Below are 17,196 nucleotides of genomic sequence, written 5' to 3' on the forward strand. Positions count from 1 at the left end.
TTTCATCTCATTGTCCGTGCACAGATGTACTTGGAGTTGAGTAAAGGGAGTCACAGAAAGACCAAAAGGTGAGTCAGGAGCCAAACCAGTACTTGAACCCTTCCTGGCTTTCCTTTCCAAAAAGCATGGTGGGAAGGTTGACAATACTGACTTTGGAAGGAAATCTTAATTAACTCACCACAAGGAAAAGTCAGAAGCCTTGGTAGGATTTTTTAAAAGATGCATTTCCTTATTTTCTTTCTGTTCATCTCTATAGGATAATCTAAAGGTTTTACCCGAATATAACTTTATCTTGTGAATTGTATTGTTTAATATCTGTAATTCTCTCCTATAATAACCCTTGTTTTATGATTTTGCTGGACATGTAGTTTGCTACTAATTGCTGTTAGGATTCCACCAATGATTTATTCTGTTTTTCACAGATTCACTGAATCATCTCAAAGTCCTTGATGGTTTCCTTAAAGACATTTTGCTTTTTTCCAGTGAAAGTTATTATTTAAAAAAACTCAATCCTAGAGATTTAAGAACTTTTTAAAGTGCTATGGTGGATTTACTAACAAATACTGCCTTATTATTCCTACCTCAGTTTGTCTTCCTTAGCCTGAAACCCCAAATCTCCTACAATTTAGCATCAGTTTTCAAAATGCATATTTTATCAAATCCTACAATAAGCCATCCCATCCCATCTAGGCTGGCCTAGACACCTCCCATCCCCCCTCACTCCAGTCTTGCTTTTGTTGACCTCTCCCCCATGCTGGGTCCTCACACTGAAAGGAAGACTTCCTCCTGGGTCTTTATGTTCCAAATCCCACCCAATCTCCAGGAATGTTAGGACAAATGTCCCTTTCTTCCCTAGGAAACCATTCCTGATTACTTACGCAGAAGCTGATCTGCTTTCTTTAAATTTCAGAACAGTTGTTGTACCCTCCCTATTAAGTTGTCTTATTTCTTAAACTAGAGTAAGTTAATATTTCTCGTTATGCCCCAGTTTCTTTATTTATAAAGTGGGAGTCAGTATTTGCTCACGGGGCTTTTGTGTGGTTCAATTCACTCAGCACAGTGTGGTCACATGGTAAGAGCTGGTTGCCATGAGGTTGTAGGCTTGTTGAAGGCAGAGGAAGATGTCATTATTTCTTGGTCTTTACAGCAACCTGCCTAGAACTTGCCCACTGTACTACAAGTGTTCATGGGTCAATACTCAGTCAAACAAATGTCAATTTAGAACAATAAAATATGGGACATCCACTAGCTTTCAGAATATTTTTAGTGGAGTTCTAATTTTAGTTGGCAGCTTAGATCCCTGAGAATGGAGATACAAGTGTGTGTCTACTCCCAGCTTTAGTGAACTTCATGCACCTTGGAAGCCGAACATTTTATTTCTCTGTAAAATGTGAACACCTTATCAAAAACTCAAGTTCTTTTTTTTTTTTTTTAATTTTTTTTTTAAACTCAAGTTCTTACATGGATTTCTGGGAACAATGTTGAAGGTCAAATATGTTTGTGCCTTGTTTCTTTTTAGAGGACTTTTATTCTTTAGGAGTGGATACTGGAACTGGAACACCAACATGCAGCCCAATGACACCCAGCTTGATGACTTGGTTCTAAGAGTGGCTAGGCTTTGTTTTGTTTAAATAAATCCTAACAGTTCTGTGTGATGGTAAGAATGGGAACTTCTAGGTCAATAGAAGCGTGAATGTCTAAAAGACATGCAGCCCTCAAATCAGAATAAGACTTATCCTCAGTTTCATAGATTCCTGATTAAAAAGACTACCGAAGTTTAGGTACTGCTTTGGACTTTTGAACTAGTGAACTTTTCAGAATAATTTTTTCCTGTCTTAGGAAATGCTTTGCTCACAGAATGACTTCATATTTTATTGGGCATTATTAAATATTTCAGGCCTTGTATTGTGCTACTTTATTAGGAAAGACAAATACAGTGAATTATCTTTCAATTCATAATGGAAAAGAGTGATATGGCTGACATAAAGCAGTTGAATTAAAATGTTATGGTTTAAGTTCTTTGCCTCCCTAATTATATTCTACTTGATTTAGTATTAATTTTTTTTTTTTTTTGTCCTGGGGTCCTAGATACATGCTTCAGGGAAGGTAAAGAAGAGTTCAGGTTAAAAGCAAGTTGCCAATAACCTGCTGGAGCTGATTGAACTATATTCATGGATGTGCCAGCAAGATGTATTCATGCACTTCTATCAAAGATGCCAACCTCTTTGGGGGCTTTTATTTACTGTAGGGGAGACTATAGTGCTTGTCTGGTAACATTTCATTTGTCTGGAAGGCACCTAACTCATAACTTGTCTATTTGCTATGGCATGTAGTGGTGATAGAAGAGAGGAGAGAAGGATATTTTTGATAAGGAGATCCTGGAGACAAGTGTATGAAGAGTGGTAAAATTTCATTGCTGCTAGCATAGGAATTAGTGAAACTGTTAAAAATAGGTAAGACTTAAAGCTAAATCATCTGGGGCTATCTAGTATAGGGGTGGTATAGACTGGAACTGCTATTAGAATCATAGAAGCAGAGACTGGGGGATTTGAATCCTTGTTGAAAATGACAAGGAAACTAACAGAAAAAATTTTCTGAAGCTCACATGGAACATTCACCAAGATAAACCACATACTGGGCCATAAAGCACATCTTAACAAACTTGAAAGTATAGAAATCATATAAAGTCTCCTCTAGACCACAATAGAATTAAACTAGAAATCCAATATAAAAATGGAAAAATCTCAAAATACTCAGAGATTCAACAACAACTTCTAAATAACACATAGGTCAAGGAAGAAATCTTAAGAGAATTAAAAAATATTTTGAACTAAATGAGAATAAAAATGCAATTTATCAAGATTTGTGGGATGCAGTGAAAGCAGTGTTTGGAGGGATTGGGGAGAAAAATAAAATTATCTTTGCAGATGACATGAATGTTCATGTAAAAAATCTGAAAGAATACCAAAAACTATCATAGCAAGGTTACAGGATACAGGTAATATACAAAAAGTCACTCACTTTCCTATATATCAATAAACAAGTAGAATCAGGAACTACAAACACAATATTATTTACATTAGCATCCTCCCAAATATACTTAGGTATAAATCGAACAAAATATGTACAAGATTTATATAAGGAAAATCACAGAACTCTGATGAAAGATAACAAATGAACTAAGTAAATGGAGAGATATTCCATGTTCATGAATAGGAAAGACTCAATTTTGTCAAGACTTCATATTGTCAGGTTCTTCCCAAATTGATCTACAGATTCAATGCATTAGAGGACTGACACTATCCAACCTCAAGGCTTACTGTAAAGCTACAGTGATCAGCACAGTGTGATATTGGTGAAAGAATAGACAAGTAGATAATGGAGCAGAACAGAAAGCCCAGAAATAGAACCCTGTAAGTGTAGTCAGTTGATCTTTGACAAAAGTGCAAATGCAATACAGAGATGAAAATATAGTCTTTTCAACAAACGGTTTGTTCTGGAGAAACTATATACAGTCATATAAACTCCCCTCCCCCCAAAATCTGGACACAGACCTTAAACTCTTCACAAAAATTAACCCAAAATTATTTAGATGTAAAATGCAAAACTATAAAACTCCTTTAAGATAGGATATGAGAAAACCTGGATGACCTTGGGTATGGCAATGAATTTAAAAATACAACACCAAAGGCATGATCCATGAGGGAAGAATTTATAAGCTGGTGTTTGTTAATATTAAACATTTATGCTCTGCAAAAGATACTATCAAAAGAATGAGAAGACAAACTATAGATTGGGAGAAAATATTTGTAAAAGAAGCATCCGATAAAAGACTGTTATCCAAAATATTCAAAGAACTCTTAAAACTCAACAATAAAAAAAACAACCAACCTGAATAAAAATGGGCAAAGACCTGAACAAGCACCTCACCAAGGAAGATGTACAGATGGCAAATAAGTATATTAAAAGATGCTCCATATCATATCAGCAGGGAAATGCAAATGAAAGCAACAATGAGATACCAGTGCACACCTATTAGAATGGCCAAAATCCAGAACACTGGTAACACCAAATGTTGGCAAGGATACGAGGCAATAGGAACTCTCATTCACTGTTTGTGGGAATGCAAAATGGTATAGCTACTTTGGAAAATAGTTTGGCAGTTTCCTTCAAAACTAAAGATGGTTTTATCATATTATGCAGCAATCATGCTCCTTGGTATTTACCCAAATGAATGGAAAACTATGTTTACACAAAAACCTGCACACAAACGTTTATAGCAGCTTTATTCATCATTGCCAAAACTTGAAAGCAACCAACAGTATGTAAATAAATATATAAACCATGTACATCCAGACAATAAAATATTATTCAGCCCTAAAAAATGAGCTGTCAAGTGTGAAATACAAGGTGTGAAATACTCTTAAGTGCATACTATTAAGTGAAAGAAGCTAATCTGAAAGACTGTACACTGTATGATCTCAACTATATGACATTTTGGAAAAGGCAAAACTCTAAAGATGGTAAAAAGATCAGTAGTTGTCGAGGGTTGGAGGGAGAGAGAGATAAATAGGGAGAGCATAGAGAATTTTTAGGTCAGTGAAACTGTTTTGCATGAAACTGCATTGGTGGATGTATGTCATTATGCATTATGCATTTGTCAAAACTCATAGAATGCACACCACCAAGAGTGAACCCTAATGTAAACTGTGGACTCTGGGTGGTAATGATGAGTCAATGTAGGTTCACCAATTGTAGCAAGTGTACAACTCTGGTGCAGAATGTTGATAACTGGGGAGGTTGTGGATGTGTGGGGCCAGGGGAATGTATGAGAATTATCTGTACTTTTTTTTAAAAGATTTTATTTATTTATTCACGAGAGAAACACAGAGAGAGGCAAAGACACAGGCATAAGTAGAAACAGGCTCCATGCAGGGAGCCTGATGTGGGACTCGATCCCAGGACCCCAGGATCACTACCTGAGCTGAAGGCAGATTCTCAACCACTGAGCCACTCAGGTGTCCCAGCTCTCTGTACTTTTAACCCAATTTTTCTATGAACCTAAAACTGTGCTAAAAAAATAAAGATTATTAGTCAAAAAAAAAAAAGATGAGAAAACTGTTTTTTGAGAAGTTCAGTGATTTATCCCAGACCATATAACTTATCTGGGGATGGAACCAGGATCAGAATCCTGTTTCCCTCAGACTAAATCCAGGTTTTCTACAAAACAATATATATAAATAAAAGGTTACTTTATGACCCATAGCCTGTGAGTCCCAGAGGCCTATGGTAACATTTTAGAAAGAATATCACTGTGATGGTTGGGGAGGGAGTTATTGGTATTCTTAAGACTGGTTTTCTGGAAATTCACATATATGGACTAGCTTCTAACTGACTGGGGGAGGTAAATGTGTGTGTGTGTGTGTGTGTGCATGTGCGTGTGTGTATGAGCGCATGTATACTTGTGTATAAATATATGTGTATATGTTTATGTACCTATGTGCATGTGTGTGTATATGTGGGAAGAGGGTCATTGCATTTGTTAGTTAAGGAGTTAGTTACAAAGGATTGGAAATACTACCACCGTATCATGCAATATTAAGAGGGGCCTTCTTTCTTTTGGAAAAGGAAAAAGAATATGAAGGTATGTGTAGAGGGGAACCACAGAATAACAAACCACATGTCTTGTCGATGTATCTTGTAGCAGAACTGGAAAATAAGATGGAAGAAAAGTCTTCCAGTGTGGTTGTTCAGATTGCAGAAAGTTCTCATTTATTCACTAATGCCCCTGATGGACGTCGCCAGCTGACTGAGCAAGCTATAAACCAGGTAAGCTGATCTGGCCTGATGTGCACAGTGTGGGCATGACCCAGAGATTTGAACACTACCATCCTCTCTCTGAAAGCAAGCCATCACCTTCAGCAGAATTTCCACATCTAAAATTTCCCTGAGGTTGTTGTCTAGGGGGGGATTGGTGCAGAGTTGTTACTGGTTAGTAGAGTTTACTTCTACCTGGGTTCATAGGTCCAGACCAAATTTAACTCTGAAAGTTTCAGTGCTAAATTCTACTTAACCTTTCATGCCAATGTAAAGGAGTCTGTCCTCAGGTTCAAAGTCAGATGGGAAATAGCAAGTTTATGGAGAAATAGTATTCTTGAGACTTTGCATCCTGGGGACAAAAATGAGCACTTGAAATCAGGTTTTCTAAGAAGAAACTCCTTTTTTTTTTTTTTTTTGTCTAAAAGAATTTCTAAGTAAAAATTTTAAATTGATTTTCTTTATACTTGGGATTATTACTGAAACACTATTTAGGCAGAGCTTGTCTAATGATTAATAAAATGGCAGCACTTCGGATATCTATTACACCAGATAATGTGAATTTGGTTTTGGGATCTCTCTCTCTCTCTTTTAAAGGCGAATGTGATTTGGGTGTGGGTGTGTATGTGGGATGGGGATGATGGCTTAAAGAATAGCTTTTTTAGGAGGAGTTTGGCCACCAAGTGCATACTCTCCTAGGAAGAAGGAATAGTAATATCCTATACTTGGCCACTGAATGAGTACCCGTTTGCCTGGGCACTGCCCCATATCTCTTAGGATTCCCCAAGGGCTGTCTGCAGGTGGACCAGCTTTTGGGAACTCCAGCCTTGGAGCCTCTCTGCTAGTTCTCCTCAGAGACTCCATGGAAAGGTCTACACTGATAGGCTGCAGGTTGCCATGGCAGCAGCCATACAGGCCTGGGTAACTAGGCACCACATAGGTGCTTGGTTTTTCCCCAGAGCACAGTCTGCAGACAGTGGGGGAGGAAAGGCCACTTTGCCAACACAGGCATATATTTAGGTCATCATTTCAGAATCTTGTACACGTGTGGGAGTTCACTGTTGTTCCTGTATAACTCTCATTTTAGATGCTGATCCACTGGGCTGAATAAAGATATTCAGGATCATCTTTGGCAAGCTGGATAGCAAGGGACAAGAAGATTCCCCTGGAAAAGTCCAGCTTCCCTTCAGGACAAGACCTCACATTACACTCTGCTCAGTTATGGGCTGATGTCATAATGCCCCGCCATCACTCATGAGCTCTCAAGGTGTGTATGGGGGCAGAAATGAAATTTTCTACCTTTTTGGTTTCAGGTGGTCAGACTGTGAACATATTATGTGCTCAATTAAAACCAGTAGTGGAAAATTAGGTAGTAAGAGATGGGACTAACCTCAATAATGGGTTCTTGGCTGCAACTCAAAAATGCCACAGAAACCCAGAGAAAGGTGGTGCCTGGAAAGATGGCTTTTAGTGGTGAGCTAAGGGAGGAAGGGAGGAATTCAGAAAGAGAAACTCGGTAGAATGCTTAGACGATGACCTGTGGTGACATGATAACCCTGTGGGGACCTGGGGACAACATAAGTTGTGTCTCTAAGTGTTGCAATCCAGGGTGGTTCCTTGCAAATAAAGAGGAGACTCTTGACAATGCTGTCCTCATTTGTTGGTTCCTGCTAGAGGAAAAAGGGTACATGAAATTTCTTGGCCAGGACAACATTTGGATTGGTCTAGGGATAGGTTTGAACAGATTAGAACCTCTTACTTAAAAAAAGGGAACAAGATCAGACCATCTAGGGTAATAGTTGGGATTGCCTGATGGGACAGCTGAGTTTGTGCTCATGGCATCATTATATTAAAAAGTGAGAATTTCCAGAGGTTGAAGAATTAGATACATAAAGGGGAAAATATCATCCAGGTAATCATCATGGGAAAATGAGAACTTTTTTGGACTTCCTTACATTTACTCTATTTACACAGTAGTATTATTTGGTTTTGACTTCTGTATGGGAGAAGCACTCCTGTGCATAGGGGTTGCAAAAGGTCTTACTTCAGTTCTTCTAGGGAGAGTTGCCACCCCTGATCTAGGTGTGTGCTCTGTAGGGCCCAGGATGCTGGCCAAGAGAAGCTCAAAAGACACAGAGTTGCTCTGTCTTCTGGGAGAGGGTGTCATTATCTGCATGAGCAGGAACCAGACCTGAAGGGAGAGACTCACACAGAAAGCCTGCAGCAGGTGGGCATGGCCAAAATGAACCAAGGGAGGGTTGACCACACCCACTCCCATTTGAAATAATGCCAAGAGATGATGCCAGAATGGCACCAACTGGATCTGAAAACAGTGTTCCGTCTCCTTCTCTAAGAATAGTGGCCATGGAGCCAGAGGTTCTGATCGTGCACAGCTGATGGGAGCTCAGCTCTCTGTGCTCTGGTCGATCCAGGTCTGTAGCTATGTTTAGTGCTGATAGACCCAACACTGTGTATTCCATAAGGCATTCAGCATGGACTGGGGTTTTAGTAGCCAAAGAGGTCTGAACTTAGGCTCCTAGGATTTCTTGCTCCTTTGGATGGGTATTTTATGATTTCTATCAGAATTTTAGAAATAATGATGCATTATATGTTTATTTCACTAGTGCCTGTTGGTAGAGGATATTTACATTGCCTGAGAAAAACAGCCCTTCATATTCTTATATGAAGAATCGGCTGGTTGATATCACAGTATTTATGATCAGTGTTAATACAATGGTTGCAGAGTCTTAATCTTGCAATGGTCAATTACCCTTTGATTGTAGGAACACTTCATTCTCTGAAATCAAGATCTATTGCCTATGTGGTCACAATTCACTGGCCGACCACAGAACACATTAGGATTCACATCTAGGGGGTAGTATCTAAAATTAACTTTATAAAAGCCATTTTCATTGGTGATAAATCTCCATCATTCAATCATGCTTCTATCTCAATGAGCTGTTTTCACATGTCTCAAAGTATTTTGCCCTCATTCCCTTCTTAGGACTTCCTTATTTGAATTAGGTGGAGGCGTCCAGCATTTTTTTTTTTTTTTTTAACCAAGGCAATGAGGCCATGTAAAAGTTTGACTCCTTTTACATTTATTTAAGCTTTATGGTGTTGAACTTTGAGGATTTCTTTTTATCTCATGTAGTTATTATGCTGTTCCATACAGTTGCAGTGTCATGAGTTTTGTGCATCATCTATATCTCAGATATTATAACTATTTAGATTTAGACACAGGACCAAATTTATCTCAGTTTCCATCATTAATCTTTCAGCAGTACATCACAATGATTTGTGACAAAATTTTCCCCCCACATAATTAGAGAACCTGATATATATATTTTCAATAGAACTGTAGAGTTAAAGAACCTCACTTGGCTGATCCATGTCTGGCTTTGGAAATGCTTTCTTAGAACACAAGTGAGTTCATCTTAGTGATACTAAAGAATGTCATTTAATATTGACTTGTCTCAAAACTCCATTTTCTGGATTTCTTGCATTTAATATTTCTGTAATTACCAATCTTTATCTTGCGCTTTGGATTCAGAAAGTGACAAACAATCCAACAACCCTTAACTACTGTTTCTTCCTGAGCTCTTTTCAAAGAACCTCTTAGTTTTCCAAAAGAAGCATTTATTCTAATTCTCATGCTAAACTTTTGGCCAAGTGGCTGAAGAGAGCCAGAACTAGGACAGCCAGATATGAGCAATGGTTTCATCTTCATCACGTTGATCAGTTGCAGGCCAGAGAGAACTAGCAGGAAGATACAGGCTCCATCTTCCAAGGGAGCATAAGAGAGAAGACAAGTCAGGGAGGGGAAGCTGGTTTGATGTGTGGCGACCCACTGCAAGTCCAGTTCGCCCTGCTAATTGGAGACATGTGTCCCAACTATCTACATATTTAAATGGTGCAATGTCTCAGGCACTGGAGTGGACATTCCCCTTTCATTAAGGAGTTGTTTTATCTTATCGCTTTCTGAGTTGGCCACTGAATCTTGGCTGGTTATTTATTTAGCGCTCTGGGGGAATGGTTACAAAAAGGAAGGAGTCTTCCTTTGACACCTGAATCTATGACTGTGTTATTTTTTTCTGTGAGTAATTTCAATGCATTTATATTGAAAAGAATGTCATCATTCTGAGTTGTCCAGGAATCCTTTAGTAGCACAGTACAATATTTAGTAACTAGTAGTACTTAATAGTACAGTATAGCAGTTGGCAAACTTCCTGTAAAGGGCCAGATAGTAATATTTTAGCCTTCTGGATGTATGGTCTCTGTCTTAAACACTCAACTCTACTCGTATTGTGTGAAAGCGGTCATAGGCAACACACAAATGAATGAGTGTGGCTGTATTCCAATAAAATTTTATTTATGGACACTGTAATTGGAATTTCATACAATTCTCTCATGTCAGAAAATATTTTGTCTTTTTTCCCCCAACTGCTTAAAAATGTGAAAGTCATTCTTTGCTCACGAGTGGTGCAAAAACAGGCAGTGGGCCAGAGTCTATGAGTAGATTTGGTTTGCTGACCCTTTCTGTAATAAATGGAGAGCATAGCTTAAGCCTTGGCCTCTGGATTTGAGACCAGGACCTATTATTACTAGACTCATAACCTTGGGAAAGTTACCCAATCTGCCCACACCCTAGTTTTTCTTTTATAAAATATGAATTATAATAGTCAAGCTTTCTTGGTGGATTAGAATTAAATGACATAATTTATGCAAGTGCTCTGAATGTTCCCAAACACTGCACAATGTAGGGTGTAATATTATTTTGTATTGTGTATTCATATTGTGCTTTGTCAAAATACAAGGCTCTTCGTAGCCTTACAGAGCTTTTCACTTCTGATGACACTGCATCAGAAATCCTCTGACACATTAAGGGCAGAAGTATTAGGAAGAGGTGTGTTTTACTCCATTTTAAATGAAAAGATCACATTTTCTTAAACAGGTTGGCCATAAAGCTAGAAACAAGATAATGTGATTTTACTATGTTGTAATGAGGTATCGATGAATCGTCTATTACGTATATACTATGTTTTTTAATTTTATAGCCATCCATTGAAAGGAAATTATAGAAGATACTTTTTTCCATTTATACGGGGCATTTAATTTCCAACTACCCTTTTGACTTTTCTGAGTTGCATAGAGTATCACCCAAGTCAAGGAAAGAAAGACTGAAAACTAGTCAGACTATTAGCACACTGTCTTGGAAATGATTATGAATATTATGACTTTTTTATCTTGAATTATTCAGTTAATCAAATGATTTCACATTCTTTGGGTGAATTCGAATTGTTATCTGATGTTATTTTTATAATCTCTCTGTCCACCAGCTCCCGCCTTTCTAAACAGTTTCTAAACATCCCAAAGATACTGGCTTACATCTAAATTAAAAAGCAAAAGGGAAAAAATAAGAAAACTGAAATGTAAGAAAGTGTAGGGAGGGAAAGCATAAAGATGTTTCTCTGGAGACTTCAAAATTTAGGCTTTTGAATGAAGTCACAAATAATTTTTTAATTAGAATACAATGAGAAATAGATAGTTCAGAGCCCTAGTTTGGGTAAACCCACAAGAGAAAATTGTGCTTAAGAAACATGTTGACATTTTTAAAGACAATAGTTGGATTTTTGTTAGGGAACATAAGACACTGAACTAAGTTGATGGACCTGGCACTGGGGAACTAGGGACAGCACAAAAGAGAGAGACAGATGGAGGAAGGGAGTGGGGGAAGAGGGAGTTCCTTCTTATGGACACATGTTGGGTTAACAGGCAGGAATGCCACGTTATGAGGAATGGATAAACAATGACCTGGCGTTACAGTGATCACAAATATGTTGATTCAAAAGAGTATCATTCGCTCAGGGGACAGCCAAAAACATAAACGATTTTATTAGTTACATAAAGTTGACTTATAAACAATAGGTTTTCCAGTTGGAAAGCATATGGGGTGTATTGGGGTGGGTGGAAGTGAGAATCTGAGGGTCTCAGCAGCCCTTGGGGAGGTCATGCTTCCAGCTGAATCTGCCCTTTCCTCCAGATTGGGGTTGACTGTGGCAAACCATAACGCTTTAGCTCAAAATTCTTATCTGGTTATCAGATCCCACCATGCTTTTATGGAAAGTGACTCAAACACACCAAACCAACAGACCAAAATATCAAGTTGCGAGTGATCCTCATCAGTTATGGGTATTGTTGCATTAAAATAGGCTTGTTTATTTTCATAGCACTTGATTTCCTAACAAAGTGACTACGTAAATGGGGACTGGTTATGTAGAATAGAATGAGTAGAAATTGTGGGCTCATCTTTGTTGTACAGTCTTAATGAAAAACACCATTCAATACTTGCTGCTTAGAAAATTCAGTCTTAATGAGCTTCTTTCAATTCCAAATTTTAACAGTTGACACAAAATACACTGTTAAACTGTGGTATCAATAATTGTAGAAAAATAGACACGTTTGATAGGGACATTCTAGTAAAAGGTTCTTCTGGAGCATCCTTGTTTAAAGATTCAGAGGCTCACATTACAAAAACGAGATTTGGTTCATGTTCTGTCTCCAACTACATTGACACCAAAGACAATGAGAAATAGGGAGGGACCTCACACCCGAGTGCCTTGTCACAGATAGAGAACTAACACATGTGCATGACCAAAGGGTTGTCAAGACTCTTCGTTCATTTGTGCTAAAGGGCCCCGAACTGCTCTTCCAACCAGACAACAGGGTGTGTGTTGTCCTTTGAGCCTTAGTAACAGATTAAAAAAAGGCCTACTGAGTCATCAAGAGCTAAATTTAGCAAACTTTTGCAGCTCGTGCTTCATCTTACTTTGTGCTACCATGCCTTGCCCTGCAACTCTGGGGATGCTGCAGGGTTAGTGCCCTCAAGTCAAGGGCGCCTTTCATAAGGCTACAGCGAGGTAAGGCCACAGTACCTCCCCACAGCCTGGCAGGAAGTGTATGGGGCTCTCTCCTCCTCCTTGACTACAACCTCCTCCTTGGATTGTGTGGAATGAATAAATGATTCGACAGATACTCAATGCAAAAAGTGAAATATTGGCAAACAGGAAAGGGCTATGGCCAACAGTTTTGTTTTCAGTTGAGTCACTGCCAAGAAGCAGTTGTCCTGATTGAGGTCTCAGAAGTGGGAGGAGACCACTGTGTTAAACTGAGGAGCCACATTCCTTATCTCTGGGACATACTTTATGGTAGACAAGGTCCCCAAACTACAGTGAAGGCCTGGCCAATCTGGTCGGGGGAAATCAAGGGCAACAGGAAGTGAGTGAAAGCTAGTTTGAGTTCTTTGACCTTTGTGGCACAAAGCCTCAAACTGAGCACAGCCCGTGCTGAAAAGGAACTTAATTCAGTCAATGAATGCTTATGATGGGCAACTGTTTTAGGGAACAAATAGTTTAAAATTGTGAAATTAATGTGAAAGATCTGTTATAGTGCAAAATGTCCACCTGCCCTTGAGATTTTGTCTGACATTCTCTTCCATTTCTTATCTTTTTATTTGATTTTTTTTTCATCTTGAATTTAGAGTTTTAGTACAAAATGCTTTCCTTCCTTCTCTTCTCTCTCAATCTCTCTCTCTCTCTCCATTGATCTTTGCAGATTACAATGAATTAAGGCTGCAGTTTTTTGCTTGTATTCTTCTGATTGGGAGACACTTTGGATTTGATTTCCCACCTGTGGCACACTCTAGAGAGATTTTGTAGTTGCCTTTTTATCTTTGACTATTGAACTCTGGTCATTTCATAATAATAAAAGAATACGAATAATAATAGATACAAATGCAGGAAGTGCTGACGGATAAACTGGCAGGGACAGGAAGATAGCCAGATGGAGTCAAAGTGTGTAAGGTGAATGATTACAACATATGTCTCCTACTGCATGCCTTCACCAATGTCATGGCTTTGGACCCAAACCATCTTCTGCTAAATTACCATGTCTTATTTTTTAAGTCTGTAGTTTCTCATGATTACAGAGTGGAACAGCTGGAGAATCCATGGTTTTGTAGAAGAAGAGTTTCCCAAACTCTTGTACTACAAAGGGTGACAGCTCACGTGGAAAGCATAAACACATCATTGGTCACATGCCAGAGAGTGTCCTCCCCCTGGAATATTCCCCCAGGCTAGTCAGTGAGGCTCCTGTTACTAAAAAAAGAGACCTCAGTTTTGTAAACATTTCACAGTATATCAGCATATTGGTGGTGGGTTTTGCCATGTACTAGACCTCTTAACTTCCCCCAGACCTATGGCTTATTAGATTCAATGAAAGGATCAGCAAGGGAACAGTGAGGTACCCAAACACTACCAGTCTGGGACACGGAACAAAGGCCATGCACTAAGGACCAGCAGTCAATGGGACCAAAGAAATTGAGAAAGCAAAGACAACGAAACAGAAATGCCTACTGTACATTGGGAATCTTTTTTTTTTTTTTTTTGCATCTTATTTCTAAAGTTATGTATCTAAACCTACATTAATTATACATCTATGTACATTATTTAGAAGTTCTGTTCTACAGTACTTTTGTACATGCTGGGTTTTTTTTTACTAACTGCGAAAAGAAAGTAATTACATAAGGCATATATATGTACAGTGTTTCTGTCTTTACCTGACCCGGGTCCTATAACTGCAATGCCTGTATGGGGCAAGCACCTCACCCTGTAGATGAAATTTATTTGAATCTATAAAATTGAGGGTTATACGCTATGTCTCACTGCATGAGTAAATAGGCACCAGAGACCTAACTTGTCCTATCCCAGGTAAAATCTTTGACACACTCTTTGAGTGATCTGGTATTGTACAAGACATGCAGGTAAGTAGCTTAAATCCCTACAAGTTGGATGTGTGGTATTTAGGGAAGAGAGCAAGCTTGGGCCACGAATGAGGGCACGTTGCACCTGAACCAAATCCATGTCTACCTTGTCGATCTGAGTAACTGAGAGAGGGCAGGTAGATATTTTACACCTTGAAGATTTGTTTTCTGGAAATGTCAAAATTAAATATAAATAAGTAAACAACCAAGTAAGAAAGACAAAAAAAGAAAAAGAATGAGAGACAAGAAAAGGCTGCGTGAGGGAAGAGGAGAAGTGGCTGCCCAGCTAGGACACTAAACTTTGGATTCATTCTCTAGGTTTGCCACGTCACCATTCCTTTCTGTTTGTTCCTCCAGGTTCTTCTCTTCTTCTTCGGTCTCCAGTTCTGCATGTTGGTTGAGTTTGCTGGACACAGACCAACTTAGGGGCAGCTCCGCCCTGCTGGCTAGCTCAGCCAGCTCTTTGGCACTGAGAGATGGGGTGCTGGTCTCATAGGTCTCGTGGAAACTGTTGTAGTCGACCTCATAGAACCCGTCTTCCAGCGTCAGGACAGGCGTGAAGCGGTAACCCCACAGGATCTCACTCGTGATGTAGGAGCTCCGAGCCTGGCATGTCATCCCTGCAGAGAAGGGAACGGACGGAGGGCTTTAGTATGTTGGGAGTGTGGGCTTTCCATCAACGAGGGGACCCAGCGAGCTGGGCACGGCTGCTGTGTGCAGCTGTTCAGACTGTGCCCTGCACAAGGTGCTGCAAATAAGGAGGTATTATTCATGTTGTAGACATACACTAACATGCGCAAGAGCTTCCCGGCCTCTAGCAGGAGTTCTGGGCGGGGGGGGGCAACATGAGAGTTCTGGCTCACAGAACCAGAACTTGCCTGCAAGGCCATGCACACATGCACTTAAGCATGTGTGCACACACACACAGGTTCATGTGGTTGTGCCTCATCTACTTTTTGCCCTGGGAGAAACTGGAGGCTGTGACTCTGTTCTCCCATTGCTTTTAGAGACTTTGCCAGAGTCCTGCTGAGACTTCAGCATTCCAGCCACAGACTTAGGATGAAGTTTGGCTTGTGGAACTACCCCAAGGATGCCTTTAAGCTGAACACCATGGATTAGTGTTACTGTCCCACCACTATGCCATTCAGGCCCACAACTGTGGCCCCAAATGAGGTTGGAAAGGATGCCCACTTGACTTTGCACTTTCTCCAAGCTCAGTGGGCATAGTTATTTAGACTGTGCAATGATATAATACTTTAAATGCTTTCCCCCTTCTTCTTCAAGATAAGAAGCCCCTTGCTAATTTGCACAGAAATGCCATATGAGCTACTGGAGCCCAGGAATCAGGAGCAGCTTTATTTTAATATGAAATGACAGAATGAGGGGGAACTCCACTCATGTCCTTAGAGAAGAGAACTAGGTAACTGGGCTTGGCATAAAATCTGGAGAATGCATTGGTGCACTGCTCAAAGGGCTCTCTTACGAAACGTCTCATATGTGGAAGGCATCTATTGAGTAGTTCCTGCAGGGATGACTTCCCCATTAGTGAGGCAGATCCAGGGCCTAGGGCCTACAGTGCTTTCAAGGACCCACGAAAGTTCTTTTAAAATCAGAAGAAAAAAAGATAAACTTTTAGGTAGAAGAAAAATGCTAATGTAGTCATCTTCATACTAATTATATTGTAAAATGTAATATAATTAAACCATTTTTGGGGTCCACAGAGGTAAAACTACCTAAGGCTCACAAAAGTCATACTGTGGCCACTGTTCATTCATTCAAGAAAACAGCCAGGCAGTCAGGATGTCATTCATGGGGACAGCCAATAAGGTGTATCAGGCAACTGCTTTGTGCTGAATGTAGGTAGACTGGGAAGAAGAGGACACACGTGGGCGTTTACACAGAGGGATTCAGAATTACGGAATGTTCTCAGAGCATTGCATCTGCTCCTCATGACTAGAAGAAGAAACTGGGGTGCCAGGGATGTAAGCGATTTACCCCACTCAGCTGTTAGGGGCAGAGTCAGCATAGCCCTCACTCTAGCCCTGTGCTCTTCTTCTTTATCCCCAAACTGAATGCTAACCTCTACAGTGTCTCCCTGGCTGACCTATAAAAGCTCCCTTCTATGCCTCTGAAATAAATATCGCAGAACTTCTAGGTACTGGAAAGAAAAGAGCACTGTCTTGCTTTTTTTTTCTCAACCAGTGTTTTGCTCCTGAACCGCCAACTCTTTATCTGTGTTTGGGAATGATGAGGGAAGACAGGTGATAGCTGGGACATGTGGGCTCAGAAGGAGGAATACATAGGAAGTCAAAGGGAAAAGGTGATAAAGTATAACTTGAATAACCTTTTTTCATAAAGAAAGTACATGTTTATTGTAAAGTGACTAGAAAACAGAGATGAACAAATAAAATCCACCTAGATCTTCAGTTCTGGCTATATAAATAACCAAAAAACAACTAGAAATAAAACCCACAATTATTAAAATTAAAATCTAAATGGACATTTAACATCATACTAGAGTTGGCTGAAGAAAGAATCCGAAACTTGGGATACTGGTA

At 39.5% G+C, this 17,196-nt stretch overlaps 1 protein-coding gene and 1 long non-coding RNA gene across 15 annotated transcripts in view; one reads left to right on the top strand and one right to left on the bottom strand.

The window, feature by feature from the left end:
• Positions 1-17,196, top strand: part of LOC140621664 (uncharacterized) — a 66,087-nt gene that overhangs the window by 44,971 nt on the left and 3,920 nt on the right. For 6 of the 13 annotated variants that reach the window (XR_012021430.1, XR_012021426.1, XR_012021428.1 and 3 more), the window contains 3 exons: positions 5,705-5,829; positions 6,905-7,084; positions 14,996-17,064. This is a non-coding gene — a long non-coding RNA (uncharacterized lncRNA). Of the gene's footprint in view, positions 1-5,704; positions 5,830-6,904; positions 7,085-8,600; positions 8,693-14,995; positions 17,065-17,196 lie in introns of those variants that run through there. The other 7 variants (XR_012021429.1, XR_012021427.1, XR_012021424.1 and 4 more) reach the window with 5 other exon arrangements.
• The window catches only part of KCNJ6 (potassium inwardly rectifying channel subfamily J member 6), a 270,328-nt gene that overhangs the window by 167 nt on the left and 252,965 nt on the right, over positions 1-17,196 (bottom strand). For both annotated transcript variants that reach the window (XM_072806963.1, XM_072806962.1), the window contains exon 4: positions 1-15,258. This exon is cut by the window's left edge and continues 167 nt beyond it. In XM_072806963.1, coding sequence (XP_072663064.1) covers positions 14,933-15,258 — 326 coding nt within the window. In that variant the 3' untranslated portion in view covers positions 1-14,932. The remainder of the gene's footprint in view (positions 15,259-17,196) is intronic.

Source organism: Canis lupus, chromosome 30 (genome assembly GCF_048164855.1).
Source record: "Canis lupus baileyi chromosome 30, mCanLup2.hap1, whole genome shotgun sequence".
Classification (NCBI taxonomy): Eukaryota; Metazoa; Chordata; class Mammalia; order Carnivora; family Canidae; genus Canis; species Canis lupus.